Source organism: Coenobita brevimanus, chromosome 43 (genome assembly GCF_032717465.1).
Source record: "Coenobita brevimanus isolate Jiangsu-jjx chromosome 43, ASM3271746v2, whole genome shotgun sequence".
Lineage (NCBI taxonomy): Eukaryota > Metazoa > Arthropoda > Malacostraca > Decapoda > Coenobitidae > Coenobita > Coenobita brevimanus.
The window spans coordinates 28,145,658-28,172,149 of NC_136996.1; the positions used below are offsets into that span (position 1 = coordinate 28,145,658).

General features: G+C 44.6%; 1 protein-coding gene across 1 annotated transcript in view; it reads left to right on the forward strand.

Annotated features, from left to right (window-relative positions):
• The window catches only part of LOC145397864 (cell adhesion molecule Dscam2-like), a 123,316-nt gene extending 100,571 nt beyond the window's left edge, over positions 1–22,745 (forward strand). Inside the window, exons 11-12 of the mRNA XM_080270898.1 lie at positions 14,677–14,821; positions 22,550–22,745. Coding sequence (XP_080127024.1) covers positions 14,677–14,821; positions 22,550–22,745 — 341 coding nt within the window. The remainder of the gene's footprint in view (positions 1–14,676; positions 14,822–22,549) is intronic.
• The last annotated feature ends 3,747 nt before the right edge of the window (positions 22,746–26,492 follow it).

Below are 26,492 nucleotides of genomic sequence, written 5' to 3' on the forward strand. Positions count from 1 at the left end.
AAGATGAGGAGGGAATGTAATCAAGGGATAGAGAGAGGGATTAGATGGGGAGAAAACATTAAATGGGTACAATTAAGAAGATGAAATGCATATGATAAGTTGGGAGATGACTTAAGAGATATGGGGAGAATTGGGTGGAAAGACAGAGCGTAAAGGAAGAAAACGAGGAGAAGGAAGGGTGAGAAGGGTATATGGTCCAGGGATACTGAGAAAAAGAGAGAGAGAGAGATTGGATGGGGAGGGAAAAAAAAAATGTTGAATCATGAATGAGATTACGAGAATGATAAGGGTGGGAGAAAACGAGGGGAGCAAAGTGTGAGGTGGGGAGAGTAAATAGGGGAGGGGATTGAGTGTGTGTACAGTCGCGGACATAAATACTGCTCCACTCCATAACGATAAAATAGGAGACAGTGAACAATGACTTTTGAAACAGACCCAGAATCAGACAGACGCAGAAACGGGAGACCCCAAACAGGAAACAGTGACTGGATGTAAACTAGGGGGTGAGGGGGAGTCGAGGTGTAAGAGGGCAGTTCCACTGACGTTTTGCTGTGCTTGCTGGTGAGGCCTTTTACGGGGGGCGACAGGGAGAGTGACAGAGTCGGGAAACAAGGGTCGGTACAGAGACAGGAAACAAAGAAAGGTACTGAGACTGACTGGAAACAGAGACAAGTGCACAGACAGAGACAGGAAACAGACAGGTACACAGACAGAGACAGGAAACAAAGACAGGTACACAGACAGAGACAGAATACAAGATCAGAGACAGGGGGCTGAAAAAAAGCTTAGGTAGCTTATAGGGGCAAAGACACGAAACAGGGACATATAAAGAGACAAAGAGAGGAAACAAAATCAAGTACAGAGACAGACAGGATACAAGGGCACGTACAAAGACAGAGACAGGAAACAAAGACAGGTGCAGAGACAGCCATGAAACAAAGACAGGTTCAGTGACACAAACAAGGAACAAGGAAAGAGACGGGAACAAAAAACCCAGACAGCGGAATATAGAGAGAGACGGAGACAGAATAACAATCAGACAGAACCCTAAATCGACAGGAACAGAGCCAAAACAACCAGAAAAGGAAACCAGGAAACAGGAGCAGAGACACGGATAGGAAACAGAGACTAAATGCAAAGTAAGGGATGAAAGGGTCTCTCATGTTTATAGAAAGAGACAGAGATAGGAATAGAAACAAAGACAGGAGCAGGAAGAGAGACAGCGACAGAGACGGGATAGGAAACAAGGACAGGTTCGGAAAGGAACAAAAACAGGAAACGAGTATAGGGAGCAAGGACAGGAGATAAGGACAAGAAACAGGAAACAGAGACAGAGGCAAAGAACAGAGGGACAGCAACAGACAGAATCACGTCTACAGACAGAACAAGAAATAGAAACAGCAAAATGGTGCGAAAGGGAGCGGAGGTGTAAGAATTGAGTGGCACTATCACGGACATTTTAGTGTTTCAGTATATGTTGGTAGAGACAGAGACGGAGACAGATAAACACGAAACAAAGACAGGTAACAGAGAGAGAGTAAAGAGGAATAGGGAGGGGGAGACAAAAAATAAGGGCAGATATAGAGACAGGGACGAGACAGAGACCCTAACCATAGACAGAACCACGGCCAGAGAAAGAAACAGAACCAGGAAACGGAGCGTGGATGCAAACTAGGGGGTGAAGGGAAGGGGAGTGGAGGTGTAAGAGTTGAGTGGCACTAGCATTGACTTTTACGTGTTTCAATACTTGCTGGTGGGGTCTTTTCCGCGCCGCTGGGTACCTACTGCGATGGCGCTTGGGGACCTTTATGGGGGGACTGAATGGTGCACTGAATGGGGGACTGAATGGGGGGCTGTGCGAGTGCTTGGGCGAGAGGAAAAGTGGGGACGGTGTACACGTTTGGGTGTGAAGGAAGTGTGTGTGTGTGTGTGTGTGTGTGTGTTATGATATTCACCCGGTCGGTCAGTATCACTTGATGGTTGTAATGTGAGCTGTTTACCCTCCCGGAAGAGAGGTGAGAGCTCATATTGTCCGATCTAAGGGCAAGGCTGTGACCTTTCACACACGCACACACTCATCCCCTTGCTCACAGGGGAAAGTAACCACCCGCTTCGTCAGTGAAACTTTTCGCAACCTGAGCAGGCTCGAACCCCCGTCTACCAGATGGCAGGCGAGAGCGTTACCAATCAGCCAGCGAGCGGTGTGTGTGTGTGTGTGTGTGTGTGTGTGTGTGTGTGTGTGTACAGACGCTTCATTTTGACAGTGTGTTTCTAAATGAATATATATGTATGTGTCTTTGTAAAAGTTAGAGATGGCAGCATGTGAGAGTGTCGTCGGAAGTGCGCAGATAACTTTGTGTGTTGATGCCAGTGTATTTGCCTTCCTACGAGTTTGTGTGCTTGTGTCTGGTGCTCTGTCTCTCTGCTCGGCCCTGCTTGAATATTTGATGTCTCTCTCTCTCTCTCTCTCTCTCTCTCTCTCTCTCTCTCTCGTGTGTGTGTGTGTGTGTGTGTGTGTGTGTGTGTGTGTGTGTGTGTGTGTACGCGCTAGTGCCTACATCTGCTGGATATGACTGTTTTTAAGACCGTTCTGATGCTTGTAGGTGCGTGTGTATATCTGGGTATATTTGAGTGGGTCCGCGAATGTTTGTACTGGATTTTCCTGCTCGTAAGGTGGACATTTTCGAGTTTTTTCACTTAGTTCCCTTTAATATAGTTTGGAAGTAATTTCGTCTTGTTTCTTTGTGCATTTTTTCTTTCCTCCTCCATTCTTCATTTTGTTTGTATTGTTGTATTGGAGTACGTTTGGGCTTGTTCACATGAGCACTGTCATTCGTATTGTCTCGATTTCTGTATTTGATATTTTCGTCATGATTAGAAAAATAGTTATTGTTGCTTGATTGTGTAGGAATGTGGTGGTTGTCTGGATGTATCGCAATCTGAAATGGTGTTTATTTGTCAGGTTTTGTTGATCCCAGCTGCCTTTATACAGCCTTGACTTTTATTTACTTACTTATTTATTTTTTTGAGAGGGGTATGTTGCTGCATATTGACAGGATACATGTAAGTACAGAATACGATCAGCTTTAACCCTTCCAGCCAAACATGTACATCGTATTCTATTCTGGTTTAAGTCAAGCAGTTTTATTCAGTTCAAGAGGGACTCCTTGTCGTGAGGCTATGGAACGAAAACACTACAACTATTTTCATTTTCCTTATTTCTTCATTATCAGAGGACTTTGATGGCGTCAGATCAATTTCCTGTTGTTTAAAGGCATATTTGTAAAGCGGCACTGCTGAAATAGGACATTACTGTATTCCCATATAATGTTCATATCTACGTACATGATAACGTTAGGCAGTATGAATTTCCAGTCCAACACGTGAGGAGACACTAATATAGAGGACATATATATATCGTTCAGTATGCAGTCAGGAGCAAACATCATCAACGTCGCCATCACCTGACCCGCAAATTGCCTACACGCCCAATAACAGACAAATAACTCCCACCACTATCACCACCATCGCCTCCGACCCACCAATATCCATACATCCTCGCCTACCAGTACTACCACCATCGCCTACCACAATTCTCTGACCGCAGCGACCCCCAGTATCACAATAACAACTACCACCATCATCGATAACTATTTTTAACTACACTCCTGCCTGTTGCTACCACCTCGGTCGACCACAGCAGTTTCTCTTACCACAACTACCAGTACGTTTAACCACAACCACTACCATCATTCAGAATTAACTCTTCCCCATGCTGGACAAGTACGTATGGAGATGGGATGCCTGTAGGAAGAGTGATGTGTATGAAAGTCTGTGTGTTGTTATCTTTGTCTTAGTCAGAATCTACAAACGCCACCAGTAGAACCCAGAGACAACATGCAAGTATATGAAAGGACATACTACCACCATCTAATCTAAATGTTCGCCACGCATAGGATATCTAACTTAAAAACTAGAGACACGTAGATCGCTAGCGGAGCATGTTACCACCACCCCACCGAGGCTTCTCTTCCTACCTGTCAGCCTACAAAAATATCATATTATCTCGTAATTCCTTCCTCAAATTACCAACGTAGATATTTATATTTTTCACTCACCTCAATGATTTAATTATAAGAACTTCATTAACATCACCTCGTCTAATTCTTCATTCACTCACCTGTTTATTCACCTATGTTTCTCAGTTCCTGTAACTACCATCCACCCTGTCTACAAGAGCACCGTGTCATCTACCATTTTTCAGTCCTTCAGTTACACACTAAATTTCTTTACCTACCGTGTGGTTTGTAATGATTAAGTAACCAACGAAGGAACATTGTAAAGAGAGTGGATGCACCTGCTATGTATCAGTAAAGGCAGAGTTTCCTTCCCATATTGTCATCTGTTCGTCTCAGCCATTCACTCTTCTCTTCCTTTCCTCTTTTCCTTTCCTCATCATCTTTACCTCCTTAGTTTTCAGCCTTCCTCCCCCTCTCTCTTTCTACCAAAACATGTAGAGTCCGTTCAGCCCCCCCCCCCTCTCTCTCTCTCTCTTTCTCTCTCTCTCTCTCTCTCTCTCTCTCTCTCTCTCTCTCTCTCTCTCTCGCAACACACATACACTCCCGAACATCCACCAACGCCTACCACAGTTCACAGTAGCAGCCACCTACACCCACCTATATCCATCTACGCCCACCTAACTTACCTACACCCACTTGCACCTATCAATAGCTACTTCACCCACCTACACCCACCTACACTCACTAACAACATGGTTAAAGTGGGTTGGTAGGTGTCCCCGGGGCCTCTGCCCATAAGTTGGCCAAGTTATGATAATCAAAACTTAACAACCATAACTACAATCATGAACAACTGCCTACACCCACCTACACCCACTTATGCCCACTTAACAACCACCTACACTCACTGAGAACCACAGCCACAGCCACTTACAGCAACCCCACCTCACCCAGAATCATTCATCTACCTCTACAACCACACAAAATCACCCACAACTTCAGACAACCATTCAATCATTCTCACGCTCATTCACAGCTATTTAACAACCTCCCTGAACCCTAAACACCCACTAAAAACCTCCTAACAACCCTTACAGCCTTAACACTCAGCTACACTCACTAACAACCTCCCTGCTGCCCCAACAACTACCTACATCTACTAACGACCCTCTGACAACCCCTACACCCCTTCCACCCAGCTACAACCACTAACAGCATTCTAACAACCCCCTAACAACCCCTTACATCCACAAACGACCTTCTAACAACCCCTACACCCCTTGCACCCAGCTACATCCACCAACCACCTTCTGACAACCCCTTAACAACCCCCTAACAACCCCCTACATCCACTAACAACATGGGAGAAGCGGGTTGGCAGGTGTCCCCGGGGCCCCTCTGGAGAAATTGGCCAAGTAATGATCATCAAAACTCAATACGCCCTGGCTTCCGATTGGCTCCCTTGGCTCGGGGGAGAGAAGAGGGAGGGAGGGAAGAGGGGTGGGAGAGAGGGAGAGAAGGAGGGTGGGAGAGAGGGAGAAAAGGAGAGGAAAAGAGGGAGAAGAGTAACTGAAGGGGGGGGAGACTGGGAGAGAAAAGAAAGGGAGGGAGGAAGGGAAGGACAGAGGTGAGAAGAGAGTTTTAGGGGATAACAAGAGAAAGAGAGCTAGGAGAGTGGAGAGAGGAAGAGAGAAAAGAAAGGGAAGGAAAGAGAGATGAAGGGAAGGGAGAAGAGAAAAGAGGAAAGATCAAAAAGCAGACAATTGGAGAGGGATGAGGAATGGATGTGAGGAGACAAGAGGAGAGGAAGGAAGGCAGAGATAAAAATGAAGCAGGAGGGAGGGAGGGAGGGAAAGGGATGAAGAGGCGAGGAGAGAAGAGTAGAAGAAAGACAGGGGAAGAAGAGAGGGAAAAGAAAAGCTGGGAAGAGAGAAGTGAGAGGTGAGTGTTGGAGAAAAGAAGAGGCGGGAAATTAAATAGCATGGAATATTCAACAAGGAAAGGTTGAAGAGATGAAGAAAGGGTGAAGAGGGAGGGAGACAAAAAAGAGGGAGGGGTGGTGAGAATGTGAAAGGAAGAGAGAAGTGGAGGAGAGAAAGGAAGGGAGACAAAGGCGAGGAGGGAGGGAGAGAAAGGTGGGAGAAGAGTTGTTAGGAAAATATTTGAGAGGATGGTGTCGTAGTGAGGAGCAGCAGACAGGGAGGGAAGAAGACAAAGAGAGAGAGAGAGAGAAAGAGAGAGAGAGAGAAAGAGAGAGAGAGAGAGAGAGAGAGAGAGAGGGAGAGAGAGAGAAGATGAAGATGGAAGGAAGGGGATGTGGGTGAAGTGTCGTGAGTGGAGGAAAAATATCAAAGATGGAGAGAAGCGAAGTGAGTGACGGATATAAACCGAAGGAGATTGGAAGGAGTGATGGAGGGAGGGAAGGAAGGGAGAGAGAAAGAGAGAGAGGGACAGGGAGAGAGGAAGGGGGGCTAGTGGTTCGAGGGAGATCTGAGAGGAATAACAGGAAGGAGAGTGGAAAGGGAAGGAAGTAGAGAGTGAGATATGGGAGGGTTCAGGGCGGAGAGAGAGAGAGAGAGAGAAATGGAGGTAAAGACAGACAGACAGACAGATAAATAGATAGGTAGGTAGGTAGGTAGGTAGGTAGGTAAGAAGGTAGGTAGGAAGAGAGACAGAAATGTAAACAGACAGATCGAAAAAGATAAATCTACCCAGGCGAGCAGAGACATATACCGACGAAAAAGTCAGAACTGAAAGACAAGGGCACAGAAAGGAAACAAAAGGTAGACATAGATAAATAGATAGATATACAGAAAGCTAGATCGAATGACCGACAATAGATAGATAGAGATAAGAAGATAGAAGGACAGATAGACAAACAGCCAAATAAATGCACCGAACCAGCCAGACAACCAGAAAGACCGAGACAGAGACAGAGACACTAACGAATGAGAAGGGAAAATCGAGGAACATGGAAACAGAGACCGAGACCTATAAATAAATAGACAGTGATGAATACACCCAACCAGCCAGCCAGCCAGACAGACAGACAGACAGAGGTATACAGACGAACGAGGGGGCAAAATCTAAGGAGAAGGCGACAGATGGATAGACTGAGAGAGAGAGAGAGAGAGAGAGAGAGGGGGGGGAGAGGGAGGGGGGAATCGAAGAACAAGGAGATAGATGGAGAGAGAGAGGGTAGCGACGTGGATGGAGGACGGTATCTCTAAGCTCCTTAAATAAGAGACGTTTTTCTTTATTCCTGCTTCTACCAGACGATTTTATTCAGCTTTCGGAGGGATTTAAGTAGCGAATGGGTTAATGAAGGCTATATCTAACCCCTCCTGTTCGAGAAGTTCTCTCTAAATGTCTGCAGGTAAACAGGTTATCATTTTGAGAACAGGTAGGCAGAATAAAAAATTGAAGTGACAGAAACGAAGACAAAAATAACAAGCCATGGAGGACGAGAAGAAAAATGATAAACGAGGAAGAAACATGGAATGAGGAAGAAATGAAGAGGGAATGAGAGAGGGATGGAGGGAGAGGGAGCGTGATGAAGAGAGGGAAAAAGGCGAAGGAAGGGAGAGGAGTAAAGAAGACGGAAAGATAGATAGAGAGTGAGGGAGGAAAAGACAAAAGAGGATCTAGGAGACGGAAGGGAAAGAGGTGAAGGGAAGGAGAGGGAAAAGGAAGAATGAGGGTGAAAAGGAGAGAGGGATAAGGGAACGAGGGAGACAGAGCAATGAAGAAGGAAGAAAGATGGGTAGTGTGGGAGAAAACGGGATGAGGATCTGGGAAAAGGGTGCAGGGAGGGAGAGGGAGAGAAAGGGAGAGGGAAAGGGAGGGAGATGATTGATGGAGAGAGACGGGAGTGACGTAGATGAAGAGATAAATCTTTTGTATTATACACGAGGACTGACCAAGATAAAAATTTAAGGATGGTGTTAGAAGAGTGAAAAATGAACGAATAATAAATAATTGTGAATAACTGTTGCCTAGAAATATAGGTATGTTGAGAAAGAGGAAATGAATACCAGTACTGCATAAAAGAATGGAAAACAGCGCCAAACTTGATGGGAAACAGACAGACAGACGAACGAGACGACGGAATGACAACGAAATAGGATGACAAAAACAAGCAAGCAGAAAGAGAGATGTAAAAGCAATAAGCAGATAGACAAACAAATTGAACCAGCCAGATAGACAGACAGATAGAACCATCCACCCAGCCAGAGAGACAGACAGAGACAGAGAGAGGAAGGAGAGTGCAGGATGGAAGGACAAGGAATCCCCCAAACTTACTGACACCGCAGAACTGTAAATCATCCCATCTGACTTTGACTCTCTCGGGAGAATGGAGGTGGGGCCCAGGATGTGATTGGTTCCCTTCCTTCTCTTCCCTCTCCTCCCTTCCTTCTTCTCCTTCTCCTCCTCTTCCCCTTCCCAGCAGGGTCGTATTTTATTTTAGTTATTATTTATTATTTTTTTTTTCAGGGGGGTGGAGTTGGAGGAAGTTGCTTAAACCCTCCTCTCCTATCCTCTTCAGTGAATGTAGCTGGCAATTCATAGTGTTTACATTGTCTGAGTTTTTCATCCCTAAATTAAACTGTGAAGACTCTGTAGACATTTACTATTTCTTATGAGTCAAAAGGCTTATAAAGAAAGCAGTCAGTAACAAACCTAACGATTCTCTGGAGGCGTTTGTGACAGAGAAGGGTTTGACTATGGTATCTGATTGTGCGAGCTGAAGATAAGGGGAGTAAAACGAGATGGGTTTCTTCTTGGGAAAAATTATCAAAGGTTTTATGTACCACAGTAAAAAGCGTTTGAATTTAACACAGTCTTATCCCATCAGTCTGCCTCTTTCTTCCTTCTCCCTCACTCGCTCTCCTTTCTTCTCCATCTCCCTCTCCTTTCCCTCTCCTTCTACTCTCCTCCTTCTTCTTCCGGTCTCCCTTCCTCCTCCTCTCCTTCTCAGCCACCCTTTCTTTCTCCTTTCGATCTCTCATTTCTCCTCCTCCTACCAGTCTCCTCTTCTAGTTCCTCCTCCTCCTCCTCCTCCTCCTCCCTCCAGGCCACATTTAAGGAGCTGAGTGGCCTTATTTCCAGACCCAGATAAGGCTGCTGAGGTTGAGGCACGAGTTGTTGCCTCGGCTGGGGTCGGATTTTGGAGAAGTCGAATTGGATTTTTATGGTGGAGTCTGTTTGTTTATATCTGACGGAACTGGGCCACTCTTACACCCTGAATACCAAGACCCGTTGGTTAAGGAAGCTCCCCAACACATTTTTCGTGGTGATTTATTTTCCATACTAAGCCTTACTGCTCTCGTGTTTTTTTTTTCTAACGCCAACATGGAAGGCAAAAAATAACACAAAAGGGATTATTAATGAGCTGTATGCAAAAATAAACTGATAAGAAAAAGGTGTTACGGAGCTTCCTTAATTAACAAGAATACCTGCCTAAGTCATAGTTGCAAGAAATTCAGTGAGCTTTAGTTGTGTCTTAGGAATTAGTCTCCTCGGTTACTATGCTGAGTTTGTTTTTATCTAACGGAACTGGGCAAATCTCACACCTTGCATACCAGGCTGTAGGTGCATCATATTCAGTGTGCCTTAACCATGAAGCAGATTGAGTCTCCTTAATTACTAGTCAAATCCACCCTCAAATCTGACTCCACTTGGCCATCAGCTGAGTCGAGAAGGGTTAGGGATCTTCATCAGGATAAATCAAGCGCGTTATAGTAGTTTGAATTATTTTTTTTTCTGATATCGATTGGGGTCCAAATTCAACGACTTGGGATTGATTTCAACGCATATGGTCTAATCTATATATATTTTTTTTTTATGTCATTTCAGCCGATCAGTGCTAGATTTGGATAATGTACAGTATATTCGCATTTGAGGGATTTTTATTTTTTCAACTTAAAAATTACATGGCTATTTCTGGTCTTTTTGTGATGTAATTTAGGATATGAGATGGGGAAGGATGACTCAGAACTTGTATATGGATTCGAATAGGGTCTTTTGAGACCTGAAAGGCGTTGTTAAGGATTCAGGGTCCTCACCTCCTTGGCTTCGGAGATTTCGTTGCACCCCCTCCGCAGTGATTTATTTTACCTGTTACACCCGAGATTTTTTTTTTTTTTTTTTTTGTCTGATGAAAGTTAGGGTGATGTTGGACAGATATTAATAAAATGGAAGAGAATGTTACCCACTTCAGTCCGATGACATTTTTTTTTAATTCTTGTCACCGCCCTCGTACCCTCTCGCTCTCTCTTCCTCTTCACTCAGACCATGATGGCTAACCTATCCACCTTTTTCTCCTTCTGTCTTTAACCCCACGACCTTCTCCCTCTATCCTCATCGCTACCGCTTCCTACATCTCTCTTCACACCCTCTTCTCCCTCCTTCTTCATCCTCTTCTCCCTCCATCTCACTCACACTCTCCTCTCTGTCCCTCCTCACCCAGCCAAACCTACTCTCACTGGAGTTCTTCCTCTCTTTCCCCACCCTCTTCTACCCCTTGATTTCCTACCATCCTTTCCAGTGAAATTTCCATTACAGCTTTTCTAAGCTGCGTGGTGTTCCTTCCCACTATTTCCTGCCGACTTTGGCTGGAGGGTCTGGTGGGTGGGGGGAGCTTTCCTTTGTTCCCTTTCTTGTCTTTGACAGATAGAATAGTTACATTAGTTTTAAGTTTTAACATATCCTGTAACAAACAGCCTCGAAAGAACCAATAGGTCTGTTGCTGTTTGCTTTCTTTGTACTCCTTTGTACTCCATCCCTTCCCACTTTCTTATCCCTCTCTCGTCACTCTTTTCCCTCCTTCCTCACTCTCTCCTCTTCTTCCTTACTCTCTTCCCTCCTTCCTCACTCTCTTCGCTCCATCCTCACTCTCTTCCCTCCTTGCTCATCTTCTTCTCCCGTCTCCCTCACAGGCTCCTTTCTGTCCCTCCTCGCCCAAACCAAACCTCCCCAGACCTCCTTGTACCTGGGGCTTGGGGACCTTGTTAAACACGCTCTCTGGGGCTCAGCAAAATGACCCTTCCTCCCCCACATTCGTCCCCTCCCTCACCCTAGCCTTACCCTTCCACCTCTTGCCTATTACCCCTCTCCTTCATCTTCACTTCCACCCCTCTCCCCCTACCAACACCTCTCTCTTCCCACTCTAACCTCCCTCCTGCCACCCTCACCTCTCACCCTACCCTCACTACTCTCCCCTTACCCTTCATCCTACCCTCCCTCCTTGTACCCCCACCCATTTCCCCCTTCTCTCTACCTCCACGTCTCTCTCACTATCCATCACCTCTCTCCTTCCCCTGACTCCCACCCCTCTCTCCCCCTTCTCATGCCTCTCTCTCTCTCTCCCTACTCCCACCTCCTCCCAGCGCATTTTTACGACGGGTCCGGAAGAGCAACAGCGGCCCTCACCTTGCGCGTTCTGGAGACAAGCCGTGCTCTTCAATATTCCTTTCGTCTTCGTGTTGCTCGTTTTGCGAAATGTATTCCGTTTTGCGTAGTGGTGTGTGTGTGTGTGTGTGTGTGTGTGTGTGTGTGTGTGTGTGTGTGTGTGTGTGTGTGTGTGTGTGTCCAGGATTTTTTTTTCCCTTTTTTTTTTTTTTTTTTTAGATATGCGAGACCAGGCTTGAACTGAATAGGACACACACACATTCCTGATACGTGTTATGTTGGTTCTTGAGAGTAGAGGGTGCTGTGTATTTTATTATAAAGCAATAAAACTAGGATTAATTCATTATTTTGTGCTCAGCTCTTTAAGGAGATGTAGAGGGTGGTCTGTAAACAGCGCTCCACTATACCCAGTTCACCTTAACTTGGCCAAAATTTATCATCTTTCTGTCTTGATTGTTGAGCTATAGCTCGTGATTACACTTAGATATGGTGCTAGTCAGTTTAAGTGTTTTGGAAAGACTGTAGAGCTGTAGCATTGACTTATGTGCCGTTGAAGTATTGTCTTATTCTGCCACTGGGCTAAGGAAAATATGCTTAAGACTAGAAAATATATGGGCCAAGTTAAATGGAATAAAATACAGAAACTCACCTGGCGGGATCTGACGTGTTGCAGGGACGGCTGATTCCCTGACACGTGTTATGATGCATCTTTTTTTTAAGACAGAGGGCCAGGTGTACTTGACTAGAGTAACAAGCGCTTAGCTGTCATTACGGGGCGTCTCGCGCTTGTTCCTGCCGAGGGTACTCGGGCTTCGCCCCTGAGACACACACTGGCACCAAACTTATTATGGACCTGCTCTGACGTACCGGGCCTGCCCATGCACAGTTTCAGTTCATTCCACCCAGCCGTATGACCTATATAGGGTTCCCAAAGTCTGGCGAAAAATCGGACACAAAAGTGTGAGTGGCTCGCACACAAATAGCCGCACGCAATTATAATTTACCCACCATCGTTACCAGCTCGTCGTTCCGCGTATTTTGATGTATGGCACGTCGAAGTCCAGGGAGGTCAAATGTGGACAGAACACATAGCCAATGCTAATTCGCATAGTATTGTTCCTTGACACTAGAATTAGTAAATATTTACCTTTTTGGAGTATCTACTAGGTGGTCCATAATTAACGTCCTGCTAGGAACTCACCTGGCGGTACATTTTATATATATATATATATATATATATATATATATATATATATATATATATATATATATATATATATTGCGGGGACGGCTCAGTCTGCAGATATGGGCGTGAGTGTGGCAGTAAGAGTAAAGTAAGAATTGAGTGAATGATTCAGGTTAGTTATTGATAACGCTGAATGAGCCGTCTCAACAACACACGAAAACTTTCTCGATGGAGTGAAAGAGAAGCGTTATGTATGGACGATCCTATGCTGTGATAAACTTGATTCCCAGATACATGTTATTATTATTATTATTATTATTTTTGTAATGGTACAGAATGAGATATTGACTGTGTCCAGCTCAGAGCACAGACTTGACTGTATGATTCCCTAGGCTTACAGTTCTCCCACGTACCGCACACCTTCACATGTCACCACTTTGACGCTAAGACCCACCGTTCTGTTGCATGCACTCTAGGGCTGTCACATGCAGGAACTGTGAAATATAGTTTCTTTTTTTTTTACACTATTTACGGATTGTGTTGAACATAATAAAGTATTCTTAAAAATTTTTTGTACTTTCTCGAGAAGTTTTTCTTTTCTGCGTCCACATCTCCAGTGTCCTTTTCTTTCTTTTTACATATATTCGGTAGATAATTGACACTGGTAATAGTCCTTGTTCCAGTAGTACTCCTTCGGTCTACCATGTGACCCCCCACAAACCTTCACATATCACCAAATGAACCCTTATACCTACCGTCAAAATTGTGAAGTGTTAGAATCTCTCTCTCTCTCTCTCTCTCTCTCTCTCTCTCTCTCTCTCTCTCTCCCCCACCAAACACGCTTCTGTCCTTGAAATATAAGTTCAACCTCCAGCCCCAAGTGACCTCTTCTTTCTCTCCCTCCCTTGACCAATTTCTCTTCATTTCTCTCTCCCTCTCTTGACCCTTTTCTCTCCATTTCTCTCTCCCTCTCCTTTAACGCTTTTCTCTTCATTTCTCTCTCTCCCTGGATCATTTTTCTCCTATTTTTATTTTTTATCCCTTCAAAGCAAATTTAACTCTCATTCTCCACTCCTTTCCCTCCCTATGCACATCCCTACTCCCTCTTTCCTTTGACCGTTTTCTTTCCATGTCTCTCTTTCCTTAGGTAATTTTCTTCCTCTTGTTTTCCTTTTTTCCTCTCCTGTGAGCTTATTTAACCCCTCCTTTTCCTCTCCTCTCCCTCTGTCCACACACCCCTCCTCTCTTCCCCTGTTAACCATTTTCCCTCCATTTTTTCTCCCTTCATAAATTATCCTGCTCCCTCTATTCACCCTTTTATCTCTTTCTAGCCTTTATTTTTACCCCTTTTCCTCCCCTTAAACCTTCTAGTGTTCCCTTAACCTTTTATCTCTTCGTTTGTTCTCTCATCCTAACCCATTTAGCTCATTTTCTTTCTTGACTTTTCTCTCCCGTGTACCCTGTTCCCAGTCAGCTTTTCTACTTTCTCTTTTCTTAACCCTTTTAGTCCCCCCAACATTCCTCTTCTTTCTCTCGTCTTACTTTTTTCTCTCCTTTTTTCTCTTCTTAGGTAATTTTTCTCTCTTTTCTCTCTTGGAATACTTCATTCTAATGAGGCTATTCTTATTACTTCAGCCATATATATAGGCCTAATCTTATTCGGTATGGGTCGTAAGACTCGTTGAAGTACTGTTTGCCATTGTAACTCCTTGGTACTCCAGGGTATACCCCATTATTGTTAAAATACGGAATCACTGATAATCTTATGCCTTTTATCTAGACTCTTTCCAAACTTTCCATTTAAGCATTTTTTTTCTCACTCTTAATTACTCCTTTCTCTCTCTCTCTCTCTCTCTCTCTCTCTCTCTCTCTCTCTCTCTCTCTCTCTCTCTCTCTCTCACCAGCACCAGACACACTCCCGGTTCTCAAATACCGGTTCATCATGTAGATCTCATTCATTTTCACCCTTTTCCCATTCCTTCAGGTCTTTTCTCACCCTTCAAGGCCTCTCCCTCCCGTCCTCACCTCTAACTCTCTCTCTTTCTCTCTCTCTCCCACCAGACACGCTCCCGGTTCTCAAATACCGGTTCATCGAGCAGACTCTCCAACCGGGCCCCCCAGTCAGCCTGAAGTGTATTGCAGCGGGCAGCCCCACACCCACTGTTACCTGGACACTGGATGGCTTCCCCGTCAAGCACTCGGACAGGTGAGAGAGAAAGAGAAAGAGAGAGAGAGAGAGAGAGAGGAGGGGGGAGACAGAGATAAACAAGGACGAGAGAGAGAGAGAGAGAAGAGAAAGGAGGGTGGGGTCAATGAGACAGACAAGTACGAGAGAGAGAGAGAGAGAGAGAGAGAGAGAGAGAGACAGACAGACAGACAGACAGACAGACAGAATGGAGGAAGAGAGGGACGGAGGAGGAAAAGGAATAGGGCACGAAAAAGAAAAATTGATTGATTCCTGTTCAAGTATTCTGACAGGCGATACGAAGGAGGAGGGAAGGGGGGAGGAAAGAGGATGGATGGAGGAAAAGGGAGAAGAGAAAAGGGTAAGAAAGAGGAAGAGGAGATAAAATGAAAAAGAGAATGGAGGAGACAGTGTAAAGAAAATATGAGAATTAAAAAAAGAAAAATAGGGGAAACCTGAGTAAATAGTAGAAGCGGTAGAAAAAGTGAGAAACTAATTAGAAAGGGGTGGAAAGGGAAGCAAAGGGCATGAAAATAGTAGAGAAAATGGAAGGAATGGGTGAGAAACGAGAGGAGAATAGAGAAAGGGGGAAGATAGGAGAGAACGAGAACAAAGGGGATGCCGATGGATCTGCTGTCAGAAAATTTGACAGGAGAGAGAGAGAGAGAGAGAAGGAATAAACGAAAAGGGAAAATAATCCATGTGAAAACAGAGAAAGCATAGAATCAGTAGGATAACCCCTTCACTACAATGATCTCATTTTTCACTTGGATTACACTGCCTCCAGACGATTTTATCCCACGATTTTACTCAACTCTTATACCAAGGAACTTTTTGAAGGCTTTTACTAATCTCTCACCCTCGAAATATCTCAGTTTAAAAAAATCGTCTTCTCTCTCTCTCTCTCAAGCTGGAAGAATCGTCTTCTTTCTCTCAAGCTGAAAAAATCGTCTCCCTAAGGCCGAAAAAAAATTGTGTTCTCTCTCTCATGCTGAAAAATCGTCTTCTCTTTCTCAAGCTGGAGAAAATCGTCTTCTTTCTCTCAGGCTGAAAAAATCGTGTCGAGAAAGCAAAAGTAAACTATTAATACAATCCTTAAAGTGAACCGAATAAATTTTATGCTTGAAAAACCCTCTGATGGATAAGACAACTCTCGCATGTTATTGCAGTTAACGCCAGACCATTTCATTCAGCTGAGGGTGAGTCATAGGAGCCTGGGTATGTTAATTTAGCCCACGGGACGATTTCCTTGGCGTGAGGAGACTGTTTTTATATCCTGAGTGAACGAGATCTTACAACCCCCTCGACTCCCCACCAAGGACGTCTTACTGTTTCTTCAGGTTAATAAACAGACGATTTGTTACAGCTTGAGGTGGCCTTTTGGAGTGAAGGGGTTAAGGAAGGCCATATGTAACTCTCTCAGTTCGAAAAATCTCCCTGAAGCTGAGTAAAATCGTTTGATGCTTGCAAGAACTAAATATAAGTGTAGTGGGCAGAATCAGACAGTAATGTTGAGGTCGTAGTGACAGAAGATAGAGGGAAATGGGGAAGGAAGGAAGGAAGGGACGAATTAAAAACGAATGTAAAGTGAACAGGGACGAGAAAAAACAGCAACCGTTTGTGGAAGGTTAATAGTTTGAGGATCGGAAAGTAGACTGGGAGAAATGGGAAAGGAAGAGACAAAAAATGAAAAAAGAAAAAAAAAAAAGAATATAAACCGAACAGAGACGAGAATGAGAGAAATCAGCTTTGAAGGAAATTACAAACAGGGGACTGGAAAGAAAAAAGAGAGAGAGAAATAGGGACGAAGGGGAAGAACAAGAGACGAATACGAAGTGAACAGAGACGAGTGAGAAGCAGAAACCGAGTGTCGGAATGGGGACTGTGAGAAACAAAGAAGGAGGGGACGAGCAATAATAGAAGATAAAGTGGAGAGAAACGAGAGAGAACGAGAAACCGGCAACTAATCCATTTACTCGTATCCCCGTGTGTGATATTATGTACAGCCGTGAACAAAAGTCTCCCCGATAATCCTCTACCAATATTGTGTCCTGTCTTCCCTATGTCTCATTCCTCCCCACACGACAGAGAGCAGCCTTTTTTTTTTTTTTTTCTGTTATCTTTACCATGCCTCCCCAGTGAAGCTTACCTTGTTACTGTAATCAGCTTTTTTTTCACCTGACAGAGAACCGTAACCCCTTTTTCAGCTTAGTTGATGGTGAGCTGTCGTCAGATTAGAGGATAAATTTGATTAGTAACCATGGAGACTCAGATGCAACTTGTGAGAGTAGCCCAGTACCGTCAGATGAAAAAAAAATAGAAAATAGTTCTCACGGAATCCTAAATGAGGTGGCAGACCAAGAAAACAGATTAAAAGAAAGAAAATAAAAAGTAAGAACAAATTTTAATGACGAAAAGGAGAGGAAGTTGGAATGAAAAAAGGGAGGATGGAGAGTTGAAAGTATAGATAGGAAACAGAAAAAGCAAAATATATGGAACAACAGAAGAAAAGAGAAAACTAGAGGCAAGAGAAAAAATTAAAAAAGGAAGATGAAACAACCGATAGATAAATAACAAGGAGGAATGAAGGCAGAAAGAGGGAGAGAAAGTAATAAAGGTCAGTTAGGGAGAGGGAAAAGAATTAAATGTGAGAAGGCGAGCGAGAACGATGACTGGACGAGAGAGAGAGAGAGAGAGAGAGAGAGAGAGAGAGAGAGAGAGGTGGGGAGTCTAATGGTAAAAGATGGTACGTGAAAGATAGCTAAATGGATTGGTAGATGGATAGGTAGATAGATAGATAGATATTCAGACCGACAGGCAGACAAAAGGACAGACTGAAAGACAGACAGACACAGAGAGGCAAACAGGAAGGCACAAAAGAGTCAACATATGAATACAGATGAGAAATGCAGTAAGGAAAGGGGGGAAGAAAGAAGACAAAATAAAGATAGGAATATAGAGAAAAAGAAAGACAACAGTAACAGAGAGCACTATAACTGAAATAGAATATGATAATACGTGCGATAGGAGACGAGGCGATAATATAAACAGAGACAGATATGAGAAATGGGAAGGAAACAGAGAATAGTGAGAAAAGAAAGCTCTATAAAAAAAAAAAAAAAAAAAAAAATACTACTATGGGAAGAGAAGAGAAGGAGGATAAGAGAAAGAGGAACGGATGAGGGAAAAATAAATGATATATGAAAGATGAAGAAAATAAAGACTAGAAAGGAAAAAGAATCAGAGGAGGAAAAAAGAAAGACAGCAGGTGAAAGAGGAGAGATGAGAAAAATGATGGAAATTAATGAGTAACAGTGGGGACGAGAGGAAAACTTGGGATACGAGAGTGTGTTACATAGATACACAGACCACACAGACCTTACGGTCCCTACGAGGTGGTCCGGCATTAATCCTAATATAGTGCATAGGAGCAGGAGAAAAGGATAGCACAGCAGAGAGAGAGAGAGTGAGAGAGAAAGAAACACGATAAGTTTTATGGATCGTTAAAGTTGGGATGAGGAAAAGAAAATATCAGATGGGGAGCGTGAGAGACAGGGATGAGAGAGAGACACACACACACACACACACACACACACACACACACACACACACACACACACACACACACACACACACACACACACACACACACACACACACACACACACACACACACACACACACACACACACACACACACAAAATATTAACATACCAACGAAAGCTTGCACAAACTCCCCAACATTTCCTCACTACGCAGCTAAATTAACTTGGCTCAACTTTTTCAGAAACGTAATTGAGAAAAATGTTAAAACCTGAATGAACTTTGTAGAATATTAAAGCAAGCTGGCTCCCTCGCTCCCCCACTCCTCTCTCTCTCTCACCCCACTACCCCTCTGTCCCTTACCTTCCTACTTTCCCCACCCCACGCCTTTTTCCCCACACCCCTCGCCACTCCTCTCTTCTCCATCCTACACCCCTCTCCCCCACCCCACACCCCTGTCTCCCACACCCTTAACCCCTCTCTCCCACAGCTTTAACCCCTCTCTCCCCCACACTACACCCCTTTCTCCCCTACCCAGCAGTCCTTTCTCCCCAACCCACACCCCTCTCCCTCACCACCCTTCTCTTTCCCAAACCTTCCCCTTCCCACGCCTCCTTTACCTAAGCCTCTACCTCCCTACTCTTCCCATGCCCTACTCCTCCCCTTCCCCATTCCTCCCTTCCCCGTACCTCTCCTCCCCGTTCCACAATGCTTCCAGTCTAACACCATCCTTTTTACCTCTTTGCCTCCATTTCTTATCATTTCCTCCCCCTCAAAGACTTTCTTACCCTCCCTCTCCCTTCTCTAAACGATTCCCCCAATTTTCTCATCACTAATCTTATTACCGCTTTGACCCCAGTACTTTCTCTTCTCCCTCTCCCCTCTCCAAGCCTCTCCTCCCCTCTCCAAGCCTCTCCTCTCCCTCTAAGCCTCCCTTCCCTTCCAAACCTTTCCTACTCCCCCTCCCCACCCCAGGCGATTCCCTCAACTTTCTCACCTCCAATCTTTTTACCTCTTTGACCCAACTTCCCCCAGCCTTCCCCCACCCATTCCTTGATCCCTTCAGCCCGAGGTCATCTCTTCCGTTTCATTCCTGCCACCACCAGACGATTTTATTCAGTCCAGGAGAGATTTTTCGAACTGGAGGGGTTAGAGATGCACCTTTAATTAACCTGTTGTCCGGGGCTGAGGGAAATAAGATAGTCAAATGACAGGTTATCGAATTAAAGGCCTTATGCTGCCATTTGTCCTTTAGAAATAAAATCCCTGATTGCGGTGACGTCTTTGATTAGGTTATTTTTTTCAGTCGATTTTATTCATCTAAGGAAGCTCTTCTAAGTCAAAAGCAAAATGGAGGCTCTAACTAATTCATACACTTTTAATTTATGAGTAAAATGGAGGCTGTGTCTAACTCAGTCTAATTTATGAGCAAAATGGAAGCTCTGTTTATCTCTGCACCTCGTAGTTAATAAGAAAGTTTTTCCTACACATGGAATTTAAGGGGAAAATGAAGGCTATGTCCAACTCCAAAACTTCGAAGAGTCTACACCAGGCTGAATAAAATCGTCAGGAAGCAATAAGAAAAAAATATAAACCATGTCATTGGAGTAAAGACGATAACCCAACGTCCAGCCACTCTCCTTATCTCTCATCCACCTAGTTAATCCCAGTTCCTGTTTTCTCAACATTTTCTTTACGCTTCTCACAACCATCATCCCCAGTAGTCTCACAAAACAACAAATTTCTGCAAACACCAGTACGCAACACAACCAACTTCTCCCGCCTCCTTTCTCTATACCCAACTTCACTCACGGATTTCCCAACTCCTCCCAATCTCCCACATGCACTTAGTTCAATCTCCAAGAGCCCTCAGTCCAGCGTCTCTACCTCCCACAGACTCCAATCCAGCCTCCTGGTTTTCCTAAGCTTCTACTACAACCTCCAAACCTCCCACCTCATCCCCTTACTTGGACCTCCTATCTCCTACCTTCAAACGTCCTATCTCTTCCCACTTCTCCAACCTCCTACCTCCAGCCTCCAAACCTCCCATCTCATATCCTGACTTCAGCGTCCTAACTTTCCACAATCTCTCGAACCTGTCTTCTCAACTTTACATATCTTCCAATCCAACCACCTAATCCCCACTCCGCCTTCAACCCAACCTCACTGCTTCTTCCACAAGTAACCTCCCTACCTCTCACACACCTCCAAACAACCTCTTAACCTCCAATAGCGTTAAATTCAACTCTACATTCTTCAGCTAAGTATTTCACAACCTCCAGTTTAACCCCCCTACCAGTTTCCTAACCAATCTTCCTATCCCCTCGCACGCACGCACGCACGCACGCACGCACACACACACACACACACACACACACACACACACACACACACACACACACACACACACACACACACACACACACACACACACACACACACACACACACACACACACACACACACTAACCTCGTAACCTCCAAACGCCTCGAACCTCCAACCCCCAACGTTTCCTAACCTCCAAAAGCCTCCAGTTTCCTACCCCTCCCTTACACTCAAACCCCCAACCCCCAACCCTCCATATTTCATCTCTCCCCAATCTCCAACCTTCAGTTCCTCATAACCTCTAATATCCTCCAATCTCCCAACCCTCACTCACTCAACCCCCAACCCCCAAATCCCAACCCCCGCATCTTTCATCCCCTTTCCCTAATTTTGTCACCATTAAAACTTTCTCCACATAGCGCACGGCTCTCGCATGAACTCCTGAGAAAAAAAAAAAGTTGCAAGCTTTATTTGGAGAGAGAGAGAGAGAGAGAGAGAGAGAGAGAGAGAGAGAGAGAGAGACTGTGATGGCTGAGAAATACGTATTTTGATGTAAAGCATTATAATATGGTTATTTTTTAAATGACTATCAACATTTCAGTCACTGGTCAGTTCAAAATTCTCTCTCTCTCTCTCTCTCTCTCTCTCTCTCTCTCTCTCTCTCTCTCTCTCTCTAACAGCACATAAATCAGTACTGCTTTACGTATTCCAAAAACTATTTACTCATCCCATCTCCTCTCCTCCAACTCTCCTCCTCACTCACACTCCGTCACCCACCATCTCCTTACTTCCCTAATTACCGTCCTTCCCTCTCTTATCAGTGTGCCTGAAATAACGTACGCGCTTACTCACACTCCTGTAACTCGCTTTCGCTTCATTTTCATCATTCTCACATTCCTGTCTCTCCTTTTCTCCGATTCAGTAATATTACATCTCTGTATTTTTCATCTTAACATTTCCTCACCCTGCCTTCCTCTACTCTCCCTGTTTCACTCCTTCTCATTCTCGTTGCTGTCACTCTTATAGTTCTCTCCCACTTTCATTTTTTTCATTCCTGTCAAATACCTGCCCTGCTTCCCCTCATTTCCAACTCATTCTCATTGTTGTCACTCATTGTTCTCTCGCTCTAGTTTCATTCCCTTATTTTCCGTGGTTCACATAGTTACTCCTGCTCTCACCCATCCTTCTCCTAAACTTATTTTCCTTCTGTTTTTTATCATTCCACGTACCTCTCTCTCTCACACTTATTTCACTCCCCATTGCATCTTCCCCCACTCCCCCATCATACCTCTCACTCTCACACTTATTTCACTCCCCATTTCGTCTTCTCCCATTCCCCCCTCACACCTCTCACTCTTCCAGTACATCCTCCTCACTTCTTCTGTACATCCCTCCCCCCCAACTCTTCCTACTCTTACTTCCCTACACACCTTTCATTCCACATTCAGATCTTCTTCCATTCCCCCCCACACACACCTCTCACTCCCACATTGCACCTTCTCCCACTCCCTCCATAAACCACTCACTCCCCAGTATACCTCCCCCAGTCCTCTCACTGACTCACCCACCCTCACACACCTCTCACTCCCATTCCCCAACTAACTTCCCTCTCACTCCTCCAAAGTTTGCCACTCCCATAGCTCCTGTTCTCCCATTCCGCACACTCACCCACTCCAAACGCCTCCAGCTGTATCGCATTGTTTTGATTTGACGAAGATTCTTAACCCCTTTCAGCTCAGTCGATGGCCAGGTATTGTCGGACTGGAAGTATATTTAATTGAAACTCATCAAATTTCATGCAACCACGACTTCGTATTCAGGTTGAGTTTTCTCAGGCGAAAATATGCACACAATAATTCCACCCTTTTTTGCTCCCCAGGCTGGTGTTGGGTCAGTACGTGAGTGTGGACGGGGACGTAATCTCGCATGTAAACGTAAGCAGCGTGATGGCCGTGGACGGAGGCACGTACAGATGCATGGCCACCAATGCTGTAGGCACGGCATCACACTCAGCCAGGCTCAACATCTACGGTGAGTTATACCAAGTTGAACATCACGGTGAGCACGTGGAGTAGAGGTCAGAAATTATAAGACAGAGGCTTGAATTGGCATCTCTTGTTGACACAGAGGGAATGCTTAACTAACACTATAGTCTGATCGTTATTAAGAATCATAGTACGGAGATGAAAGTAAAATCTTGAGTTCCATGTAAATCAGATTTTATTATTCCTCATCTTTCAGCATGTCAGGTGAAAAAAAAAAATCAATCTTTTTTCCTCATCCGTCCACAGTGAAGAAAAATAAATGTATTACTTATAGGATTGTATTCGAAAACTTCCTGTGTGACGTCAGAGGAGCCAATTCCAAACACTGAGATGAGTTTTGTCCAGGAAATACACTAACCCTTGATGCAACTCAGTACTGTACACCATTTTGCATTACCAAACACTCCCGTTTCACTTTTGACTTACATGCCTTGCGATGTAGCTACCATGACAAAAAAAAAAAAAAAAAAAAAAAAAAAATCGTGATGTCATAGGTGCTTTTGTCCTCTTGAGCTGCTTTGGTGCCAGACGCTACTTTTTAGACATAATATTAGGCACAGTATTTTGGCACAGTATTACGGCGCTTTGAATGATACTGAATTATGCTTTTCAGTGCGTGATATATATTGATGCTGAACTACTAATATCATGCACAAGTTTTTCTCATTAATTGATCCTCGGGAAGTTGTTGCGGGCTGTTTAGATGTACAATACCCTCTTCACTTTAACTAGGCGTAAAACTGCTATCTCTGCATCTGAATGTTGAGTGGTAACACAAAAATATGATGGTAGTCACGAAGAAGTCCTATGGAGGGGATCTCCTCTGCCATGATCTACAGGAAATAAGCTGTAAAGAGATAAAAATCCCCACCTAATTGAAGAAAACTATACGATTTGCAGACACTCTTACGGATTTGTGAATTCAAATGGGCTTGGGTGGAAGGTAGGTAGGTGGCAGGTGGGTGTGTAGGTGATTGGACAGGACTCTCTCTCATTTGCTTCCATTCTGACTCCCTCCCATGCTCACTCCAACCCCCTTTCTCTCTCTCTCTCTCTCAAGCTCTCACTCGCACTCAGGTGGTTAGAGAGGTGATCTGCTATCTGAAAGGACGCGAGGTTATTCTCAGGTAGAGGCAGGGAAGCTTGATTATTTGAATTTCGATAAAACAGATTGTACTGATCCTCCACAAGACTCATCGACATAATGTGAAAACGTTCCCGCTAATACCATCACACCAGTCCTTAATGAGGCCACCGACCATGTATTCAATAAGGTAGGTGGCTATTAGTGCCGAAATGGTGTCATGTGAAGGTGTGTGGCACGTGGGAGGACCGCTGGACATCAGGGAATGGACTATTAAGGCAATGTCCGTAGTCGATCGCATACTAAAAAAAAATATATGGTATCGTATCATTTCCAGTCACACTCCTACTCCTTCATCCACTTTAACTCCCCTCCCACTCCTGCCCTCACTCACTCTCCCACTCCTGCCCCTCACTCACTCTCCCAATCCCACTCTTGCCTTCACTCCCTCTCTCACTCCCACTTCCACACACTTTCTCCCATTGTAACTTCCTCTCTCACTCACACTCCCACACTCCCACCCCCACACTCACTCTCTCACTTCCTCTCCCACTCCCATTCATATCCCTATCCCATTCCCACTCCCTTCTCACTCTCACTCTCTTCCCATTCCCAGTCCCTTCCCTCCCCAATCCCTCTCCCATTTCTGTTCCCTCTGCATGTCCCTCTCTTCCTCCCTATCCTTCCCACTCCACCACCACTCCCTTCCTGGCTGTCGTTCTGCCCGGAGCGTCCCTGTCCCTTAGCGAGAGAGCGTCGTGTGCGCAATCAGAGTGTAGCAATTGAGTTTTCCACAGCTAATTTCCCGCGCCTCCTCCCCCCTGATTATGACATGAGAGGCGCTCGTCGGCTCCATATTGATTAGCTGGGGGGAAGGGGGGAGGGGGAGGAAGGGGGAGAGAGGCAGAATGAGAGAGGGAAGGGAGAAAAAGGATGGGAAGTGGGACAGGGGAAAGGGAAAGGGACTAAGTAGGGAAAGGGAGAGAGAGAGGAAGAAAGAGAGCTGGAAGGTAATGTTAAGGAAGGTTTGGTTAGGTTGTTAAAATGTGTTAGCCAGGTGAAGAAGAAAAGACAACTGAGGAAAAGAAGGATAGAGAGAGAGTGAGAGAGAGAGAGTAGTAAGGAGATGTGTGGAGTAAGGGATGAGACTTTGGGGTGAGGAGAAATACTTTGAGATGGTTTGGACATGTTGAGAGGGTGAATGAGAGGCTGCCTAGGGGAATGTATGTGAGTGAGGTGGTGGAAGGAAGAGGGAGAGGCAGACCATGGATGAGATGGAGGGATGGGGTGGAGAGGTATATGAGAGGGGTGTATGTGTGTTGGAGAGAGGGCAGTTAGATGGCACAGGACAGGGTGACATGGAGGCGATTCGTTTGTTGCCACTCCTTACAGGATAATTGCTTCCAGCGATAGATAATAGATACATTAGATTAAATTAGGTTAGATTGGGTCGTGTTAGGTTAGGTTAGGCTAGGAGGAGGAGTGTGAGGGAAAGTCTGAGTTGTGGAGGAGGCACACGAACTGTCTGCTGGAACTGTGTCTAAGTTTGATGAGATGAGGAAACAGATGATGATGATGATGATGATGATGATACAGCCGTTCATTAAACCATACAGAATAGAATCTCGGAGGCAAGAAACTAGATGTCTATCGCTATAAACAACATTAACAAAACAATAATAATAATAATAATAATAATAATAATTTGGCTACTTGGAAATACATATAAGTACCGTATTTCACATTTAGTGGCAGAGAAAGATGATGGTGTGGCACTAAATCCTTTCCATAGCACTTGTTTGTGACTGACATCATATTTTAAGGTTACTTTATTATTACAACTCAACATTCATGGTGGAGAATGGCAATTTTAGACCAAGTTAGAGTAAAAAACAGTATTGTAGTTGTATCCCGAGGTTCATCAGTAGTTTGTGTCTGGTGTGATTGCAGAGTGATCACCCTTCTTTTCAGTCCACCATCCTCCTTTTGGGGGATGGGGAGGGGAAGGAGGGACGATTGTATAACCAGGCTGCTCCAACCCTCGATCATATCAGTGCCACCACATGAAGGCGTCCCTCATTAGCACCCATGTTAAAGGCCTCAGCATTACGGACAGAGCATGGCCTGGGGGAAGGGAAGAGATGAGGAGTTATTTAAGGCCGGAATACGTGTCTCTATAATCTCTTACTTGATGGGGTCTTTGGTCTGATGTCGAGCGTTGTAAATTAATGTTGACATCTAATCACAGTTGGCTGGAGGCGGAACAGCGCTTACTTGAGATTACCTTAACCCCCCCTTTCATCCGGTGACGTGGGTTATTGAATTATTTTTGCTGTCTGTCTGCTTGTATTTGTCCATCTATCTGTCTACATCTGTCCATTTGTTTGTCTGTCTATCTGTCTATCTACCAGTCTATCTGTCATTATCTCTCTTTCTGTTTTTATCTGTCTGTCTGTTTATCAGTTTATCAATCTATCCATAGACACCTTCACCCACTAAGAGGTGGCCACAAGCGCATGGCCCTTATCTCTGTCATCTGTCTGCCCTCTCTCCAACTTACACCCTCTCTCTTATCTACCTCTCCACCCCATCCCTCCGTCTCATCCCCAGTTTCCCTCTCCCTTTCTTCATCTAACACACACTCTCCTAGTTTGCTATACCTCCAGGCGATTTTATTTAGTTTCTTGGAGTAG